This window comes from Lipophrys pholis (assembly GCF_963383615.2).
Source record: "Lipophrys pholis genome assembly, chromosome: 8".
NCBI classification, from domain to species: Eukaryota; Metazoa; Chordata; class Actinopteri; order Blenniiformes; family Blenniidae; genus Lipophrys; species Lipophrys pholis.
In genome coordinates, this window is record NC_137630.1 from 3,432,572 (window position 1) to 3,453,485 (window position 20,914).

The 20,914-nt window shown below is 42.7% G+C and overlaps 2 protein-coding genes across 5 annotated transcripts in view; both read left to right on the top strand.

Annotated features, from left to right (window-relative positions):
• On the top strand, window positions 1-15,484 carry plpbp (pyridoxal phosphate binding protein). Of its 4 annotated transcripts, none has more exons than XR_013935543.1 (9): window positions 1-119; window positions 560-667; window positions 4,593-4,628; window positions 4,717-4,792; window positions 5,889-6,029; window positions 8,648-8,790; window positions 10,496-10,594; window positions 12,411-12,643; window positions 14,668-15,484. XR_013935543.1 is itself a non-coding variant. In XM_080469333.1 (8 exons), exons 1-8 carry the CDS (start codon window positions 30-32, stop codon window positions 12,588-12,590), a joined length of 873 nt encoding a protein of 290 aa, XP_080325459.1. In that variant the 5' UTR covers window positions 1-29; the 3' UTR covers window positions 12,591-14,246. The 4 variants fall into 4 exon arrangements, 1 of the variants encoding a protein (XP_080325459.1); XR_013935544.1 differs by having other exon boundaries at window positions 14,419-15,478; XR_013935545.1 differs by lacking the exon at window positions 14,668-15,484 and adding an exon at window positions 13,900-14,243.
• The window catches only part of LOC308113608 (nuclear RNA export factor 1-like), a gene marked incomplete at both ends in the record, with an annotated part of 21,413 nt that continues 15,464 nt past the window's right edge, over window positions 14,966-20,914 (top strand). Inside the window, 4 exons of the mRNA XM_080470002.1 lie at window positions 14,966-15,034; window positions 20,056-20,168; window positions 20,249-20,309; window positions 20,405-20,439. Of these exons, the coding sequence (XP_080326128.1) occupies window positions 14,966-15,034; window positions 20,056-20,168; window positions 20,249-20,309; window positions 20,405-20,439 (278 nt within the window). The remainder of the gene's footprint in view (window positions 15,035-20,055; window positions 20,169-20,248; window positions 20,310-20,404; window positions 20,440-20,914) is intronic.

The window sequence follows — 20,914 nt, forward strand, 5'->3', positions numbered from 1 at the left end:
GAGTTGGCGTGGGTGACGTCACTGACGATATGTGGAGAGTAGCCATGTCGGAGGAGGTCGGGAAGGCGGTCCAGTCGGTTCTGGAGCGGGTCAACCAGGCGGCGGCACGGCGTACCAAGGTAACAGCAGCCCGCGGGGCTCGGAACGGGGAGCCGCGGCCCCGCTGCCGGGGTGTGGAGACACGCTGCTGCCGCAACACGACGCGTTATGTAAGGCAGCGGAGCACCTCTGGACGGATGGGGGACAGCGCGAGGAGGGGACGTGCTGTCCGCGAGGGAGCGGGGGTGTCAGGCAGACTTACACTTGACATACTAATTAATATTAATATGATAGTTGTTGTTGTTATTGTGCTTTGCAGCGGCAGACACACTGTTGTCGCCTCTCGGGTCCTGGAGCACCTTCACTACCACCTCGGGCTCGACGCGTTTCTCTTGGCTTTTATTTAGGAACGTGAATCAAACCAACTTGCAGCTTTGTAAAGCCCCCCCCCCCCCCGGGGGAACCTGCTGTCAGACTCTCCTCCGCCCGGCGGTGATCTCTGAGCCTGTTTTGTCCCCAGACGCTGCCGTCGGTGCCTCCGCGTCTCGTCGCTGTCAGCAAGACCAAACCCCCGGACATGGTGGTGGAGGCCTACAGGCAAGGACAACGGAACTTTGGAGAGAATTATGTGAGTATGAAACGCTGCAGAGTTTTACCTGTACGTGGAGAAACGTGGAGATCAGGATGTCCTTCATCCAGTTCAGACTGAAACGTGCTGTGTGAGATGTGAGGTGAAGGAAAGAAGCTCAGTGGTTAAAGGTCTCCAGCAGTCTAAACCTAGAGAAGCTTTACCAGGAAAGGGTGGGACGGCCTGGAGAAGCTTGGATAAATAGAACATTCTTAAAGTAGAGACTGTGTCAGCCTCCCCAACTGAAAGTGGGAGCTGGTTCCACATGAGACCAACCTACGGTGGCCCAGAGCTGCAGAACAACATTTTAGTGGAACACTTTTACCAAATGTGAGACAAATTTACATGTTTGGAAAACATGTTTACATATAAAACACATTTACATTTCAGAAAAGAAATGAACAAAACGCGAAACACTTTTACAAACTGCGATACAAATTTACAAATAGAATCTCTACCGGAAAGGGAGGGGTACAAGTCTGGAGGTGATAACCGGAGGTGACCCGGAGGTGATAACCGGAAGTGACCCGGAGGTGATAACCGGAGCGGGTAAATCCGACCGAGATGGAAGGTCATGTTGTACCTTCTTTATGGACCACACTTGGATCGATTAACGTGGTTTTGTTGTTCGTGTGGTCCGTCCCTACAATGTTTGCGGGGCCTGGTGGCGTCGCCATCTTGGTCCAGTCGCCCGCTCCGCTCAGTCCGATCTGTTTGGCAGGAGCAATGGCGTGTCGTCGCTTTTAATCAGTCAGAACTCGCTGAATACTGAACTGATTTCCATCTGGTTTTCTTTCCTGCAAACGTCATACATGTAGGTCTGATACTGGACACATGGTTTGGAGTACTTTAATGTTCATAGTGGGCTAAACAATAATAGAATTTCTGTTCTGATCTGTGATATCTGATAGGTAAAACGCAATACACACACACAAATATATGATGGAGAAGCAGATGGTGTTTTGCACAGATATTTTAATTAGTTGAATAATTATATAAATACATTATCAATCCATAGATAAAATACAGGACAATAAGCAAGTTATCAATCAGAACAAATTCAAAATTTTTATTAATTCATTCCATGCATATGGTGCTTCACTTGTGTACAATCACTTACTTAAACCAATTTCCATATAGTCATATATATATATATATATATTATATAAATAAACCATAGCTTAAGAAAAAATATTCAGAGAAACTAGATAATCTATATTTAAGAATACTCACACACTTATAAACAGACACACATGCACATACCTCATATATTTAACGTGCCTGAAAAAAGGTAGGAAGAGGTCAAATTTATCAAATTGTACCCCTTATCCAATATTAGATTAGTTTTAAAAATAGTGATTATATATGCAGTACGAATGCTATGTAATATGTCTCACACACACACACACACACACACACACACACACACACACACACACACACACACACACACACACACACACACACACACACACACACACACCATACAATATACACGCATGTACATGTAAGAACTACGGTTGTCACGATACCAACATTTTGGTATCGATACCACCATGTAGTTCGATACTTTTCAAAATAAAAAGAGAACACCAAAAATTAGCTCAGCCTGTCTTCAGTAGAACCAGTGTCTTTAAATGGTTTGTTACTATGCAGTAATCTTTATAACATTAAATGGCTAAAATTAAATATTTTCACATTATATTATTTATTACATTATATTTATAATACTAATATTTATAATAGCTTATTTTTCCAGAGCTATATTTTCATGGGTATATAAGTTATTAGCTGTGGTTCTTTGAACTCCTTCTGCAGGTCTGGGTGTTTGGCCTTCAGGAGTTCAGCAGGTTAGTAGTGTAGCGCGTTAGTAGTGTAGCGCGTTAGTAGTGTAGCAGGTTAGTAGTGTAGCAGGTTAGTAGTGTAGCGCGTTAGTAGTGTAGCGCGTTAGTAGTGTAGCAGGTTAGTAGTGTAGCAGGTTAGTAGTGTAGCAGGTTAGTAGTGTAGCGCGTTAGTAGTGTAGCAGGTTAGTAGTGTAGCAGGTTAGTAGTGTAGCAGGTTAGTAGTGTTTCCACTCTGGACCAGACGTGTTCTCTAACACTGTTTACACAGTGGAGCTTCAGTGTTGATGGAGACATCGTGCTCTTTTGTTGTGAAGCCAAAGTACTTCATATAGTACTTCTAGTACCTGTTTTTTCTACTAGTTGCGGCCTTGTGGACGTAGCAGAAGCCATTGTTCTCTCTCTCTGTCTCTCTCTCTCTCTCTCTGTCTCTCTCTCTCTCTGTGTGTGTGTTAGTGATGCACTCAATTTGTTTTTACGGTTGGGAGAAGATTGTTTTGAAAATACGTTGTTTTGACTTTTATTTTGAAGTTGTGTCCAGGAATGTTGTTGGTAGATGAGTATGAAGCGCTATTCAGTTCTCTGGTCGGAGTGCAAAAACAGGATTTAAGTAAAATAAACAAAAAATAGAAACCAGAGCGCTGTTTTCCACAGTTTCAATTGTCCAACCCCCCCCCACACACACACACACACACACACACACACACACACACACAAGCTGTTGCTATCTCGTTAATATCTCGCTCGCACCCCCCATCAACGATGGCTCTCCTCGGGGGATCCCCCGGTCGTTCACCACGCTCCCACGTCTACAAAGTCCTCAGTGATTGAGACAGAAAGCAGCAGGCCGACGCTTCTCCACAGAGAGACTGACGACTCTCCTCGGTGCAAACTACAACACAGTGACGCTGCGCCGCGACATAAAAAAAGAACTAGATACCGGTACCGGCCGGGCCCAGTATAGTATCGTTTTATAGGAGTCAGTACCGGGATACCAATACAGTACCGGTATACCGAACAACCCTAGTATGAACACATACATACATACATACATACATACACAAACGTATAAAGAATAAATGAGTTCATTCAGACAGTGCTCCCCTTCCTCTCTTGGTTCTGAAGTCCAGATTCCCCTTGTAATCAAAGCCCTCCTCTCTATCAGTAAAGAGATTCTCTATGTTGTCTGGTAGTTGCTTATTTCTAGTATTGTGCATTAATTTGTCAGTTTCCAATTCTACCATGTCTGGGAGTTTTAGTAGGACGGCCTTACTAAATAAGGCATTAGTGTTGTCCAGGAAGCCTTATGAACCAGTCTGATAGGTGTTTTCTGGATTTGTTGGTGTTTCCCCAAACTTCCACACAGTAATTCAAATATGGAAGTACTAATGAAGAGTATATGATATGTAGTGCTTTACATAGACAGAAATCCTCAAAGAAAAGTACATTTTCAAGATAACACAAGAACATGACGCCACCAAACCTCTTTATAATGTAATATATTATAATGTAAGAGGTTATAGTGCACATGTCTTCTGATGACCATGGAATCCATCAGGTCCATATTCAGCCTGGTCATCCTGCCATCTTCTCTCCAGCAGCATCTTGTTCAGGCTTGTTCTCCACTGAACACAGTCTCCTGTAAACATATTGACAAGCAAGTTAAAGATATTTGCAAGAATCATTTTCAAATGTTCACCTGGACAAAATAAGACTCCCTTTGTGGATGAGGGGGCAGACATGTTTGTGTCAGTGTTATTTACTTATAGTATCTTTACATTTTCTGCACTTTGGTAAAATTGCGCAAATGATATAAACTAAAACATGTTCGGCCTCAAACCAAAAGTCTTTTATTTTTTCTGTTGGGGTTGTTTTACACGGGGAAACGGTTTGGTTGGACTGTTCAGAAACTTGCAAAGTAATCAGAATAATCAATGTAGAAAACAAAGAGTGATATGATATTTTTGCCGTATCTCCCACCCCAATTTTTAATGTTTAACTTTGAGAAATTGTTATTTATTTAATAGTTTATTTAATAGTTATCTGCTCCTAATATTGCACTCTTCTTTTAATGTGATCCTCAGGTGAATGAACTTGTGGACAAAGCTTCAGATCCTCTGGTGAGTTCACGTTTCAGAAAACAACAGAACTGGTTCATGTTGTTTTTCCATCAGAGTCTTTCTCATTCTTTGTTTGTCCCTCATCCAGATTCTGGAATCATGTCCAGAGATTAAGTGGCATTTTATCGGCCATCTGCAGAAGAATAATGTGAACAAACTTCTGGGTGAGAGACATTTCCTCGTCTTGCTCTCTGTTGGGGCTTTTCCACCAAAAGGAACCAGGTTCTAGTTCAGGGCCGGTTCTTAAATGAGCACCGCCAAAGAACCGGTTCTACTTCCGCCGTTAACGGAGCTAAGTGGCAGCCACGTCATTGCATCACTCCAAAACGTGATACGTCACTGATTTCACCAATCACCATGCTGACAGCACGAGGAGACGGACTGTATTCATCGGTTTGTTCCGGGTCGCTCCATCTAGTCTGACCTGGACCTCAGATGCACCAAAGAGACAGACAACATTACGTCTCCTCGTCGCTCTATTGGTGTTTCTTCACGTCCGTCTTGTTTTAGTCCGGAGCCGTTTGCAGTAGTATGTAGTTTGTTTTTTAGTCGCTGATGAACCAAAAGTCTGGCTTCCTTATAAATGTCTGTGGGTTAGAAAATAATAATGGGTTGTCTCGTAGCGGAGCGCCCCCTGCAGCCTGCAGACCTCGGCCTGCGGTCATTACGCCACACAAGACCTGGAAGTGAAGTTGGTTACAAATGATGTTACGATGAAAAGCGTGAAAAAAACATCAATGAAAAACTGCTTCTAAATGAAATATCTCACGTAGCTGACTGACAGGAGGAGCACGGTGGGCCTCTTGAGAGCCGCGGCTCCGCGATCGCGGATTAAATTATCTCGTTCCCTCGTATTATTAACTTCAGGGAATGACTTCTTATATCATTTCCATGCGTTAATTACATTTTTTTCTCTATAACCTCTCCGGGGCTCCGTGTTCATTGTAGTTTCCAGAAGCCGGTTCAACCTCTCTTCCGCCTTGTAGATAGCGATACCTCCAGCGATAACTCCGCCCCCAGCTGATGATGCGTCAGGCTCCTCTCTGGTCCACCAATGAAGTGGGGCCAGTGTAGCACCAGTTTAGCCCCTGATAGGCCGGGGCTTTGGCAGTGGAAAGACAAAGAACTGGTGCTCAGGCTGGCCCTGGCTCCGAACTAGCTCCTGGTTCTTTCTGGTGGAAAAGCCCCCCCCCTCTTTTTTAATTTAATCTATCCCTCTTCCTCACTTCTGTTCTCCTCATACTACTTTGTCTCCTCCAGGCGTCCCAAACCTGTTCCTGGTGGAGACGGTGGACTCGGCCAAACTGGCTGATAAGGTCAACAGTTCATGGCAACGTCTCAGAGGAGCCAACACCCAGAGGTTAAAGGTCATGGTGCAAATCAACACCAGTGGGGAACAGAGTGAGTGGCTGCCATGAAACACAAGTTGTACAAAATCCCTGTCGAGAGGGATTTGTGTTCTCTACTCTACCAGAGTGCAAGGTCCTGATCAAGGCTGCTGCAGCTTTAGGTAGGGACCGAGGAGGGAGGCCTGGAGGCCTATTGTTTTTGTGCTGCTGCTGCTGCTGCTGCTGCTGCTGCTGCTGCTGCTGCTGCTGCTGCTGCCTAGCGCCACCACGGCCCGTAGGAATGTCGTAGCGAGAGTTTTGTAGAGACCGCAGTTTGCCTTTCAAAGTACGATCACCCAAAAACGTCCCTCAACCCCTGAAGGAGAATACATTTGACCCCCTAAACATGCTAAAAAACTCACCAAATTTGGCACGTTCATTAACACTGGATAACATTATATGAAAATGTAAAAAATAAGCCCCAGAGTGCCAAAATGTACTCTCTATCGCCACCTACAAACACGACAACGGCCACCAAAAACACTTAAAAGGCAACCACGGCCCGGAGGAATGTCGTAGCGAGATCAGAACTCAATTGTTCGTCTCATCAAGTCCAACAAATCACATGCTGGAACCCCTGATCTAAATTCGACAGGAAGTCTGCAATTTGCCTTTCAAAATAAGATTTGCATACGCTAGCTACTCTGAGCACGGATATCTATCGATTTCAAAAACCTATTAAATGACAGAGGAGACTCTCCTCCTCATTAATCCTGAATATCATTTTCAGTCTTGGAGCGGTTTTGTTTTTATTAGCCGTCAAAGTTTTGAACAGCGAATCCGCCTCCTCGCCCAGTTTAAAGCTCCTCTGAGGGCCAATATCGTATCACCTTCAAAATACTATGAAATGATAGAGGAGACGCTCCTGCTTCTGTTCAACTTCTTGACTAGTCTAGCTGTTTTTTTTAATTAGCCATCAAAGTTCCAAACACAGAACCCGCCGGCTCCTCCACGTGGCTCTGAGCACAGATTTCACCTACTAAACATGTTGAAATGTTCCGTAGCTTCAGGTCTTTGAACGAGGGGCTGCGTTTATCTAACGGTTCTCGATTAAAAATCACTTGTTCGAGCGGTGTGTTCGGCTGGGATCAGATTCTCTCTGAGTCTCATAGCTAATGCAGCTGCCTGCTGCGACGGGGCAGTGAGAACACACACACACACAGACACAGACACACACACACACACACAGACTTGTGTTGCAATACTGCCCTCTTGTGACGAGTTGGAAAACATGCAACTGTGACGTAGGAGAGAGGTGTGTTCAGGAAAGAATCTTTTGGGTGTAGCTCTATGAATTAGTTATGTGTCTATAGCTCTATGTCTAACGTTCCGGGTGTTGTTAGCGACCCGGTCAGAGCTAGCCCGCTCACAGTGACTCGTTCCCCGCGATTGTAGAGCAATAGTGGAACTAAAGCCGAGTTCAGCGGTGGAAGCTCCTGCCTTGTTGTCAAGTCCTTCGGCGAGTTAACCCGGACCACCAGAACCAAGTTACCTGCTACGAGCCCGACGTCATTAGTCACTCCAGCTACACTTCGGCGCTCCCAGCTATAAAAAGAACACTTGTCTCGACTCCTTGTTATTGGACTCTGACTTGTCTCAGACTCGGCCATTGGACTCGCAACATATTTTAATTATCTCGACCGAGTCCGACTCTTTTTTTAAACCTGGCTTAAAGCTTGAATCTTTTTTAAATAATTTTTTAATTGATGCAAATCCACCTCCAGACATAATTTATAGACAGGATTTATATATATATATACATTTCACTGTATTTTGTGCAGAATGTTTCATCAGTAAACACCGCTTAGATCGTGATTAAAAAAACAAAAAGCAAGTCCTTACATAGCAGATATGCCTGAGGAGCAGCAGGAGGGGGAGGAGGAGGAGCAGCAGGAGGGGGAGGAGGAGCAGCAGGAGCAGCAGGAGCAGCAGGAGCAGCAGGAGGGGGAGGAGGAGCAGCAGGAGCAGCAGGAGCAGCAGGAGGAGGAGGAGGAGGAGGAGGAGGAGGAGGAGCTTAGCATGCTAGTTAGCATGCTAACAAGGTTTGTTCAGTCAAGCTGATGCTAGGGGGACGGACTAAATGAGGGACTAAATGAGGGACTAAAGGAGGGACTAAAGGAGGGACTAAAGGACGGACTAAAGGAGGGACGAGGGTTACGGATCTCGAGCTAATTAGCCGGGTCCTGCTAGGCTAGTTAGCTTACCAGGTTAGCATGTGAGAAAAGACCAGAGTCCAGGTCAGGAACACCTGGGGAGGAACCTGTGTCATTTTCAGGTACATAACATTTAAAGGGCCCGGAGCGGGCCGACACCAACGGGCCGGGGGGGCGAGGTCCCGCCCAACGCTGGCTGCAGCTTTAATTCACTTTGTTTCTGTTGATGGATAAAAGAATTGTAACTTACTGTGAAGAAACTTTTTTTTTGAAAGGGTCAGTGAAGCCTTCCTGTGGCTCACCACCTACAGGAAAGGTTCTTAATGGTGCAAAGTGATCTGGGTGACGGTGCTCAGACTGACACCCCCACCACGGATCAGAGGGAGAAGATGGATGGATGGAAGGAAGGGTGGATGGATGGATGGAAGGATGGGTTAGTGAAGCAGAAGGTGAATCTCCTGTCTCATGTCTGTTGTAGGTAAACACGGGCTGCCGCCGGAGGACACGGTCAACACTGTCAAACACATCGTGTCTCAGTGTCACGCTCTGCACTTCTCAGGACTCATGACCATCGGACGCTACGGCTACGACCTCATGCTGGGACCCAACCCCGACTTTCAGGTACACAGCAGGGCTCGTCTAGATCCACTTGCTCTTTTCTGCATCACATATTGCTTCTATACAAGGCTGTGCATCATTTAGCTGCTCTCCTGTGGCTGCTGACGGGATTTTATGTCTCATAACTGCGACTTGTAGAACATTTATATCTTTTAGAAAATGAAAAATGCTTTGCAGAAAGTAGAGAAATTTAGTTTTCTGGACTATAAGTGGCACTTTTCTATGGAAGCGTATTAGGGTCACTGAAGGAAGAAAAAAATTCGGAGACTAAAAAAAAACAAAACCTTCAAGCGTTTCAGAAAAAGTTGAAAATCAAAGTCGAGATTTTTTTTTTTTTTCCACAGAAAGACGTCTGTCCATCCCTCATCATTTGCCCGTAGATGTGAAATCACATTAAATGAATTAATTCTGACTATATCAGGTTGTTTACTGCTTCTGGACGTGTGATTTTACACAGGATTTCCTTGATTAATAAGAACATTTAATTAAGCAGCCGGGATCCGTGTCTTTGTCCTTCGTACTCGATGAACTTCCTCTACAGAACCAGGCAGCAGGCTGCTCTGTCTCTTCTGGTCCTGATACTGATGATAACTGTTCCTCTACAGAACCAGGCAGCAGCTGCTCTGTCTCTTCTGGTCCTGATACTGATGATAACTGTTCCTCTACAGAACCAGGCAGCAGCTGCTCTGTCTCTTCTGGTCCTGATACTGATGATAACTGACCGTGTTTATGAGCTACATTCTGTCCTGAAGCATCTTTTCATCCCTTCATTAAACCATCTGATATGCAGTTTGTAGAAGCAGTCACAGTGCTGGCATGTGGATGGACAGACTTTGTAAAAAAAAAAACTTTTTCTTTCACTGTGAAAAAAAAAAAAATCAACTTTGATTTTCAACTTTTTCTGGAGTGCATAAAAGTTTTTGGGGTTTTGTTAGCCTCTGAATTTTTTCTTTTCTTCAGTGGCCATAATACTCTTCCGTACTTTTCATTTTTTTAGCTAATTACAGGACTTTATTGCAATTATATATTAATTGACTTTTCTTGCCAAATCTGCGGTATCTACCACCCCTGACCACTAGATGTCACTGTATGACTACTGTATTTGAATGACAGAGCAAGAAAAAATGTCCCAAAGAAGGAATTTGTCCACAGAATTTAAAGTCAAAATAGGAAACAAATGGTTCAACGTGAGAAGCTTGTTTTTAGTTTGTTTTTTACTATCCTTGATTTATTTTGATAGATGGATCCACTTGGTGTAACTTAAAGTTCAGAAAATACAGTAGTGATTCCATTTTATTTCACTAAAATACAACACAGTCATTCCAGTGACCACGGGACATCTGCAGTACAACCGTCTGTAATGTGAGCTTCTCACTCGGTACCTTCAGAACACAGTACTATCGGAACAAATCAAAATAAACCGAACAACCTCATCATGTGACCTTAAACAACAGAATCAGGCTCTGAAGTAGTTTTTCTTTTTAAAGCATGGTTCAGAAAATCTTCAAAAGTAAATAAATGTAAAGCAACATATTTCATGTTTTGATTATTATAATTAAGTGTGTGTGAATGTGTGTGCACACACACTGCAGTGTGTGTGCATGCAATGCATGAGCTGTATGCGTGTGTGTGCATGCAGTGTGTGCAGCTTGTGCGTGCAGTGTGTGTGCGCGTGCCTCAGTCAGGCTGTGTGATGTCTCTGTTGCAGATGCTGCTGAGTCGGAGGCAGGAGGTATGCGACTCTCTGAAGCTTCCTCCAGAGGAGGTGGAGCTCAGCATGGGCATGTCCACAGACTTCGAACATGCGGTGAGTAAAGGTTGAACCCCGTCAGACTGCCTTGGTGCACAGCCGCACATTAAAGTTCTGCACAAGTGACATTAACATCTGCATCAGAATGTCACAATTAATTTAGTAGATTTAAAAAAGAAAAAGAAACGCTGTGATAATCATCTAAAAAGAATAAAGCATCTAAAATGGCCAAAACTGCTGAAAATGTCTTGGTTTAAAACTGCTTATAAAATCTTAAAATGACTAAAACATATCAGCAGGTTCTTGTTTAGACTGTTTTAGGAGTGAGCAATATGCCAAAAATATCTCACAATTTTAAATAATAAAATCCTGATTTTATCAATTCTTTTTTACATTGATTTATTTAGTTTAATTAGCCACAGTGCAACCAAACCGTTTCTCCGTGTAAAACAAGCCCAACAGAAAAAATAAAAGACAGAACATATTTTAATTTAGATCATCTGTGCAATTTTGCACATGTGCAAAATAACGTAAACATAAGATAAGTGAATAACACGGTGATAAAGTGACTCCTGCAACATAAAAACTAAAACTGCGCCTGAGGAAGCTTTTACATGACCGTGAAAAGTAAAACCAAAAATATAAAACTAAATATCAAACAATTCAAATAATACTACTAATAATAAGACTTATTTCAAATGGGAAACGTATACATTTCAGCTGGTATAAACTGAGGCAATTCTGTCAAATGTTATTTATCGCAGTTATTTTAACAGGATTTAAAAATCAAAACACTTAAATAGATTCTAGAAAAGAGTCAAATAAAAATACAAAGTTAAGTAACTAAGGTTTTTCATTAAACTTTTTATTTTGAACATGCCCAAAACTAAATACCCAAATGAACAGTGCACACCAACAAACCAAATATATTTAACCAATCTAACAGTGACTTGGTAACCGTAGTAAAATAGAATAGTTTTGTCCAGAAAGGATTTGGAAGAAGTATAACTTAATAAATGCCGCCCCCTCGCTATGAATAAATAATATATGTTAGAACTATTATATTAAGGCAACATTATCTATTGAAAAGGTATGAATACATTACACATTTTAAATGGTGTGATATATCTTCTATAATATATATAACGTACCATCATGATTATGGATCAATACTATTGGAAATATAACCAATAAAGACAGATACTTGTATTCTATTACAATAAACTGCTCATACAGGACCCACATGTCTTGTAACAACAACCACCAGCAAATCACGGTGGTTGTTGTTGTTTTGTCGTCCCAAATAAAAAAGCCAAACTATTTCCACAGGACGGCCGTGTTGTTTCTCCTTTAGCCACGCCCCCTCGCTCCACAACACAAACACACATGCTCCGACTTCGCTCTGATTGGTTGGTCAGCTGCACGTGAAACGTCTGATGAGTCGGCATAGAACTGAAACGTATAGATTGTTTTCATGCTGCTGCAGCGTAGAGCTGCAGCATTTAAAACGTGTCGTACAGGCGAGTCGACGATCTCTGCTTCGTCAGATCGTCAACATGTTTTAATCCTTCATAATCTGATATTTCCATATCGCCCAACCCCAGACGGTTGAACTACAGTTCCTCAGTATTCACACACAAACCTTCATCTTCTTTATTCTAAAGGTTGGCCATGTTGTCTTATTATGACAACTGAACTTAAACCCCCATTATGCAGCTAAAGGACAATGATGAGACATGATGGGAGGCTGATGAGGATCTGTGCTCTCCTGTGTCAGATGAAGAAGTTTCCATCCTGATGGAGTAAATGTGGTTTGATACGTCCTCCAGCTCATTTCCCTCTGGTTCTGGTGTTTCTGTGTGTGAATGTGCAGATTGAGGTGGGTTCCACCAACGTGCGGGTGGGCAGCATCATATTTGGAAACCGAGAGTATCCGAACAGCGCGGCCAACACTCCCAACCCCAGCCCGGCCCCCAGCCCGGAGAAGACCTCCAAGACGGTGTCGGAGGAGGCGGCCAAGAAGATGCACCACCTGACGGTGTCTGAACACTGAGAACGGAGCGCGGAGGAGCACATCAGTCCCACTTCGGAGGGCCCGCCTTCAGTGTAATTGCCTAACCCCTCCTCACTTTTTGTGCGCACCCCGTTGCTCTTTTGAGCATTAAGAAGTGGCTTTCACTACAAACGTAGTTTAGCCTTTTTACAGCAGTGACTCACAGGTGTTATTGAGTAGAGAGACGGCTACACAGACACCCTGAGCTTTAAATACTGGGATCCTACGAAAAAGAGGACTTCTTAATAAATGTGTACCACCTTCTACTTTCATCAACTCCAGGTTTCCTCTCCGCTCGCTGTGAGTGTGTCGGCCAGGAAACCTTCTCTTGCTTTATGTACTGGTTGGTGGGCTAAATGAGGCTTTGGAGTTAATCTGAGCTCTTAATTTGAATCAGATGGGAAACCGGTTCAGAGGTGAAGTGTTCACAGTTTTTCTGCACGTATCAGGAGGAGAAGGGAGTGTATGTAGAGCAGCCTGGTGCTGGCCTGGTCTGAGCGGCGGTATGGAAGGCAGCTGAAGAGGAGCGGAAAGATGCTCTGATTTCAAGCTCGTCAATTTAAATGAGTCTAAATCACTGTTTTAATGTTTGTTTGTTTTTTTAGATGAAAGTATCAGAGGCATGATGATGATGATGATGATGATCAGAATGAGAGACGATTCATGTCGTTAGAATTTGGTCTTCAAAATGATGGAAGTTTATCATCCGTCATGTTTGAGGCCAACTCCTCCTCCAAACACAAAGCTTAGATTAAACTCTATTAATTACATCTGGGACATGTCTAAGAAATAAATTCATTTATAAGGGTAAACTGCTTAATTTGCAAAAAACATCTAAAAGTAAAGGTCTTTTTTTTTTTTAAGATAAAATGACCAAAATTGGAAAAATCACTACAAATTGTAAAAGAAAACAAAAATTCGCAAAACTGTTTAAATGCTTTTAAAACTATAATTAAAAAGTAAAAACTGCCCCCAAAAAATGTAATATTGCTAAAATAGTTAAATAAGGTGAAAAGACCAAAAGCTAAAATCTATCATGAAATCATAGTGATGAAACGTCATAAATGGAACATAAGTTAGTTTCTGTATGTTTGTTCGCTGTTCTCTTGGTTTTAAAGTTAAAATCATGTTTTAGAGGCGAGTTTCTTTGGCAGAAAAGCTCATTTGGTTGTGAAGGGATCACAAGGTCCTGGTTCTGGTCCTGGTCCTGGTCCTGGTCCTGACGTCTGGAAAACATCTGAACACTTACAGCTGCGTTGATTTCTAATAAATGAAGAAAATAAAAAGAACAGCAACATTTCCTCCACAGGTGAGCTGGAGACGATCCGAGGAACTGATTTACTCTTTCTTTTGCCACCAAACAGGATTTATTTTTAAACTTTGTGTACAATGATGTATTTTAGTTGTATTAGATGAAAGCTGTGCGCTCTGTGTAGCCGTTCTCTGGAAGGTTGTAGTGGAAGAGGAGGATGAAGAGGAGGAGGAGGAAGATCACTCTCCAGCAGATGACAGTCTGTGAAGCTGCTGTGTTTTTTAACTTTCCAATCTAACATGTCAGTAATGGAAACTTCTGCAGGTGCAATGTACCATTTTTGTTGTACAGATGAGACAAAGACTTAATTTAATAAAATGTGTATCCCTTTATAATGACACAGGATCGTGGCTTTGGTATCGTTCTGTCCAGTCGCCAAATCTTTCACACGCGTCTTCCTATGTGTGTTTGTTGTGATGAATGAGGGCGTGAGTCCAGGCGAGGAGTTTCAGCTTTAACCTGGAGGTCAGGGTGAGCTTCACAGTGGAAGAACAAATGTGTTTCTGTCTTAACCAGGTTCTTCTGCGGCCTCTCGTCGGGGATCCAGAACCAGAACCAGCTCCAAGTCCAGCCATACATTTTCCTGTTCAAACATTATCTTGTTTTTCTTCTTTTTACAAAAACTAATAAAAGCATTTGATTCCAGTTGCGTCTTTACGAAGTGCCCAGATGCTCCACAACGTAGGATTTGTCCCGCTGCCTTTGTACCATTAGCTGCTGAACAACCTTTTTAATCAGGTGTGACTTCCTGAACTCACTCAGCAGCCCGGGAGGACAGAGAGCTGAGGTCCAGATGGTCCACATGGAGTATCTCCTCAACTGTTGAAGCCCTGAGATGGGAGACCCTCCACAATGCATCTTCAACCTGAGCCTGGGGCCGGGCTGGGTCCCTGAGCTGTGGAAAACCTCCTGCATCACTCCGGTCCAGAGAAACCACCACCTGAAGAGCTGACGTCTACAGACGGGTCGCCCCGATGCCCCGTGATGACGACCATGCAGCTGCTGCCCCGTCCTCTGAGACCACCGGTCCATCATCAAACTGCAGGTTCCGTACCAGGAGAAGATGGGGGTGGAGGAATGGGGTGGAGGATGCTACATCGATCCCGCTCACATCCAGACGGGCAGTGGTGCTGTGAGAATCCCATTTCTGGACTTCTCCAGCGCCTTTAACCCAATCCAGCCTCTGCTCCTCAGACAGATGAACAGAGGTGGGTGGGGGCCCTGGTGGTATGGATTACCTACTACCTGACATGCAGACCTCAGTAGGAGTGACCGGGGGACTGCAGGTCTCGAGAGGACGACTTTCTCCGGTCCTGTTCAGCTTGGATGACACTGCTGTGGTGAACAGGAGCAGCACAGGAACCGATCCGGTACATTGTCACATGGTGCCCCTCCAACCACCTCCACCTCCACACCGCAGGTGGACTTCAATCTAATCTAGAACCAGAGCCTGTCCTCACGGGAGAATTCACTTTGCCTAATCTATTATTTTTTATTTTATTCTCTTTACCGATTGTGTATAACTGCTGCAACTGAAGAAATAAATATGTCTGTGAACGGTGTGACAGTTACTGTGAAAAGGTAATCTGATTACTCATTCCTCCTTTGTTACTTTTCTGATTACTTGTTTAAAATGAACTAAGTTAGTTACTTTCAGCAGCTGCCCACAACACCCCCCCCCCACACACTTTCTTTACATAAAAGTACAAAGTCCAGCGTGTGTGTGTGTGTTCTCTGACTACACTCTTCTCTTATCGGAGGATCAATCAAGGCAGCAGTGAAACTGAAGCCACAACAACCTCTGAGGTGATTTTTGAAACCAGATCTTCGGTTCACACAGGAAGTGATGCGTTCAAGCGCCTCTGCCTCAGGAGACATTAAAGTGTCGACCTGTCACACTCTAATACATTTTATCTGAAGAAATAAAAACCACTAATACATGACCTGTAAATTTATTTACAGTAGAAGAATAATTAGAAAAGTCGCTTCTGCATTTCTCTTATTCACTTTTCTCAAGTAAGTAAAGTAAAGAGTAACATACCACAGAATAATTTAGTAAAAGTAATGGAGTCCTTTTAGGAATTAGAAATTATAAAGCCTTTACTATGGGATAAGGGGTGTGGTCAGTCATTGGTTACAAAGCTACTTACATAACAGACTCCAATATGTACAATTTAACGGAACTATATCATTAAAAAAAACAACGTTATGTTGTGGCGTCCCTCAAGGTTTAGGACCAAAATTATTTATTCTTTACTTGAATATTTGTAGTGAACCAAAAACATAGAAAATGGTCATTTTGTAAACGATACAAACTCATTCTGCTCAGGACTGAATTTCTTTAAAAACTGGTTTGATCTGCATAAGTTTTCTCTAAATGAAGAGAAAACTAAATGTATTATGATTTTTGGATCCCATGAGAAATACTGTAACATAAAACTGTTTGAATAGAACTGAAATAGAGTTTTTGGGGATAATAATAATAGATCATCAGCTTTGGTGGAAACCACATGTAGTCAGTCTGAGCTATCAAAACCCGTCGGTCTATTATATAATACTAAAACTTTACACAAAATGTCTGCATATATTGTACTCCTCTCTTGTGCTACTCTACTTATTTTATTGCTCAGAAATTTGGGTGAATGCTTGTAAAACATACCGAGACCCAATCGTTAAACTACAGAAAAGAGCAATTAGAATAATAAATAACGCAGGATTCCGGGAATCGACAAATCGACTCTATAAAATCCAAACAATTCCAATTTATGGATTTAGTTAAGTTAAAACTGCTGGAAGTTATGTTTCGTGCTGTAAACGGGAGCCTTCCCAGGAGCATTCAATCCTTCAAATTAAGAGGACATTGTAATTTAAGAGGTTTGCTTCGGTTTGAAATCCACAAAATAAGAACCAACGTCAAACAAAGGTGTGTTTCAGTTGTTGGGGTGAAATTATGGAACGATCTTAGTGATCATTTTAAGTTCATCCATTCTCTGGTAAAATTAAAAAAAATCTTTAAACTGCGATATAATTAATACGTATCGGTTATAATTCATGTTGTGCTATATTTGCTTTTTCAACTGGTGCGCACTAAATGTGCCTTAATGTTCTGGACTGTGTGTAAAAAGAACTAAACCTGCAGTCGGAACAGACGCAGGTCAGATCAGTCTGGTTCAAACTGTGGTCGCCTACCTGAGTGTGGCAGTGGAGAGGATGATGAAGAGCAGGCTGAGGAAGACCGGCATGTGGTGGCAGGAGCTGGGGGAGACACACACACACACACACACACACACACACACACACACACACACACACACACACACACACACACACACACACACACACACACACACACACACACACACACACACACACACACACACACACACACACACACACACACACACACACACACACACACACACACACACACACACACACACACACACACACACACACACACACACACACACACACACACACACACACACACACACACACACACACACACACACACACACACACACACACACACACACACACACACACACACACACACACACACACACACACACACACACACACACACACACACACACACACACACACACACACACACACACACACACACACACACACACACACACACACACACACACACACACACACACACACACACACACACACACACACACACACACACACACACACACACACACACACACACACACACACACACACACACACACACACACACACACACACACACACACACACACACACACACACACACACACACACACACACACACACACACACACACACACACACACACACACACACACACACACACACACACACACACACACACACACACACACACACACACACACACACACACACACACACACACACACACACACACACACACACACACACACACACACACACACACACACACACACACACACACACACACACACACACACACACACACACACACACACACACACAGATTACTGGTTCTTCATATATTCTAACTTTGTACTTCCAGCTGAAGCTGCTGATGAATCTATAATTTTGTTGTGACAACAACGTACACATTTACTAAGAGGAGCTGAACAACCGAGCAGAGAGTCAACATCAGCAAAATGAGGAGAAACAAACAAAAAGCTGAATATAATGAACTCTGAAGATAACAGAGCAAAAAAAAAAAGAGAGAGACATTCTTTTTTTTCTCATTTAAATTTGTATTGAATTTTTCAATAACAAAACAAAACATATAAATAAATAAACAATAAAGACAATAAGAACAAGGCAAATGGTACACCGTACAGACAAACTAACCTCTCATGGTCCGAGTATTGGTGAGACATGGCAAGAAAAACAAAACAAAACAAAACAGGATGATATTGAGAGGAAAAGTATTCATGTAGGAGGTAAGGAGCACAACGATAAGAGCAGGGAGGACGTCACTCTTTCTTATTGTTGAGAGTCAGGCAGAGTTTTTGTACGTTTTTATTTGAGTCCATAAGTGATCCCAGGAGGTGGCGCCCTCTTCTATATATTTCCTTTAAGCATAGATTGATAGGGTGCAGTCTCAATCATTATATTTGTCCATTCTATTATGTTAAGAGGTCCGGCTGTTTCCCAATGCCTCACAATGATCCTGGAAGCAGTAATAAGTCCAAACATAACACAAAATTCACTTGTTGATGTATTTTGGATTTGAGCTCCGTCTCCCAGCAGGCTCAGCTCAGGAACCAGACCAGCTGCTCAGAACATTCACAACTTTAACCCGGAATGGTCTTACTAGTTAGTCTACATTCCCACGAACGGGTTAGGAAAGTTCCAACCTCCGTTTTACACTTCCATTGTCCTTCATCAGCTTCATTCTATGAAGCCTTGATGGAGAGTAGTAATATCTGTGTATAATCTTATATTGTGTGAACTTCCCTTTTGTTTTATTTTGATACTTTTTCATTTCATTTTCATTTCCAGAGTATAAGCGGCTATACTTTATTCACATGCTTTGAATCCCGCAGCTTATAAAATGACGACACTAATTTATGGATTTTTACGGGTTAACGGGCGTCATGCTGCCAGATTCTACTTTCACATGGAGATACGTGCTGTTTTGAACCTCTGCTTCCACAAAATTTGCCTTAGAAGTGATATTTCTGCTCTTCCTGATCTCTTCTTGTGCTGCTTTCCTGGGTCCAGAACTCCTGATGGCTGTTTGTGATGCGTTCAGGTGCATCACGTAAAGTCGCCCTGCTGGACTCCGTGGCTGAGAAATCCTCCTCCTCAGAGTCACAATCAGCAAATAACTGATAAAATACTGTTTTCTCTCTCTCTCTCTCTCTCTCTCTCCATCATCATCATATAATTACAACTTTGCTTCTCGAAATATTCAAATTCTCAAAGTGGTGGACCTGCACTCCAACAAAACCCAGACTTATGTTAGATGTTTATTAATGAATTTGTTATTATTTTGCTAATCTTGGAGAGAAACAGTTTCATGCGAAGCTAAAAGGACGTTATCGAGTGCACCTGGATATAAGCCGCTGCAAAATTTTACAGGCTGCGCTTGACTAATAAACTGGAGGTATCGAGAGAGAGACAGAGACAGACAGAGAGAGAGAGAGAGACAGAGACAGAGAGAGACAGAGACAGACAGAGAGAGAGACAGAGAGAGACAGAGACAGAGACAGAGACAGAGAGAGAGGAGAGAGAATTAAAAACTCACCAAATGTGGACAAAAGCAGCCCAAATATTAATCACCAACCCAATGTATTTTTGCGTGACGCCTGACCTAAATAAAAATAGTCCAATTGGGCCGAAAACCGCCTAATCTGGCAACACTGCACCTGCATGCACACACACGATGCACGTTCACCTGACCCGCCCATTTCTCCACTCTCAGCCAATCACAGGTCAACCACAAATGCAGTATTTAAAGTGCTTGAAACTTTTTAATTTGTTATGAAAATTAGCTGACATAACAATCTAACTTTTCTATAATCTTGTTTTTAAATGTACCTGTGATTAAGAAACTCTATCAAGAAATGTCTGTTAAACAAAGTGTACACAGGAAAACACAAATCCCCAGAATACATTTTTCTTATGTTGTTTCTCTGTGATGTTTCTTTTAAGGATGGTAATGACCTCCCTCCACCCAGTCCCGCCCCCACCCTCACTGTCCCCCAGCAGGAGATGCTCATGAACTTCTCACAGAAGTCGGGCATGAGCCTGGAATGGTCCCTAAAGTAGGTCTCGTTTGTTGCCCACTTGTCCTCGATGAGGCAAGATAAGTTCTGAATATCTCACCACTGGTTTCCTCTGGCAGGTGTCTGCAGGACAATGACTGGGACTTTAACAGGGCGGCGCACAGCTTCACTCATTTAAAGGTGACATTAATATCTCCATTGTTTTCCTCTTAACTTTTGTGTAAAAACATTGTTGTCGTGCCAAAACTCTGAAACACTTTGTCGTTTCTTTACAGACGGAGGGCAAGATCCCAGAGGCAGCGTTCAGAAAGTAAGACTTTGTCTGTGAAATAAAACTGGCAGCTGTATTTATGATTGTTTTTTCATTCATTCCACCTAATCTGGCAACACTGCACATGCAGCGCATGCACACACAACGCACGCTCACCTGACCCGCCCATTTGTCCACTCTCAGCCAATCACAGGCCAACCCCCTCTAACGGTGCGTTCAGGTAACACAAAAGAATTGGAACCAACCATTGTCATCAATAAACCTTAACATTTTAATAAGCCCCCACCCTTTTTAAACCTAATCAATTAATAAAAGACTTTATTTGTCCACGAGGGGGCAAATGAAGTCGCATAGAGCAGGCAGTGCAAATAAATAAATAAATAGTGCAACAACAGACTACATCTACATCTCTGGGAAAATCAATACCAGTAATAGTAAAAATCTGACAATAAAAGCGTGAGTCAGATATAAATACAACAAAGAATGAAGGTCAAGAGTATTTTGTCTGTATTGT

Coding starts and splice junctions, on each gene's coding strand:
- plpbp (XM_080469333.1), top strand. CDS start 30: ATGTGGAGAGTAGCCATGTCGGAGGAGGTCGGGAAGGCGGTCCAGTCG. Junction 4,793..5,888: donor TAATGTGAACAAACTTCTGG/GTGAGAGACATT, acceptor TGTCTCCTCCAG/GCGTCCCAAACCTGTTCCTG. Junction 6,030..8,647: donor CAACACCAGTGGGGAACAGA/GTGAGTGGCTGC, acceptor TGTCTGTTGTAG/GTAAACACGGGCTGCCGCCG.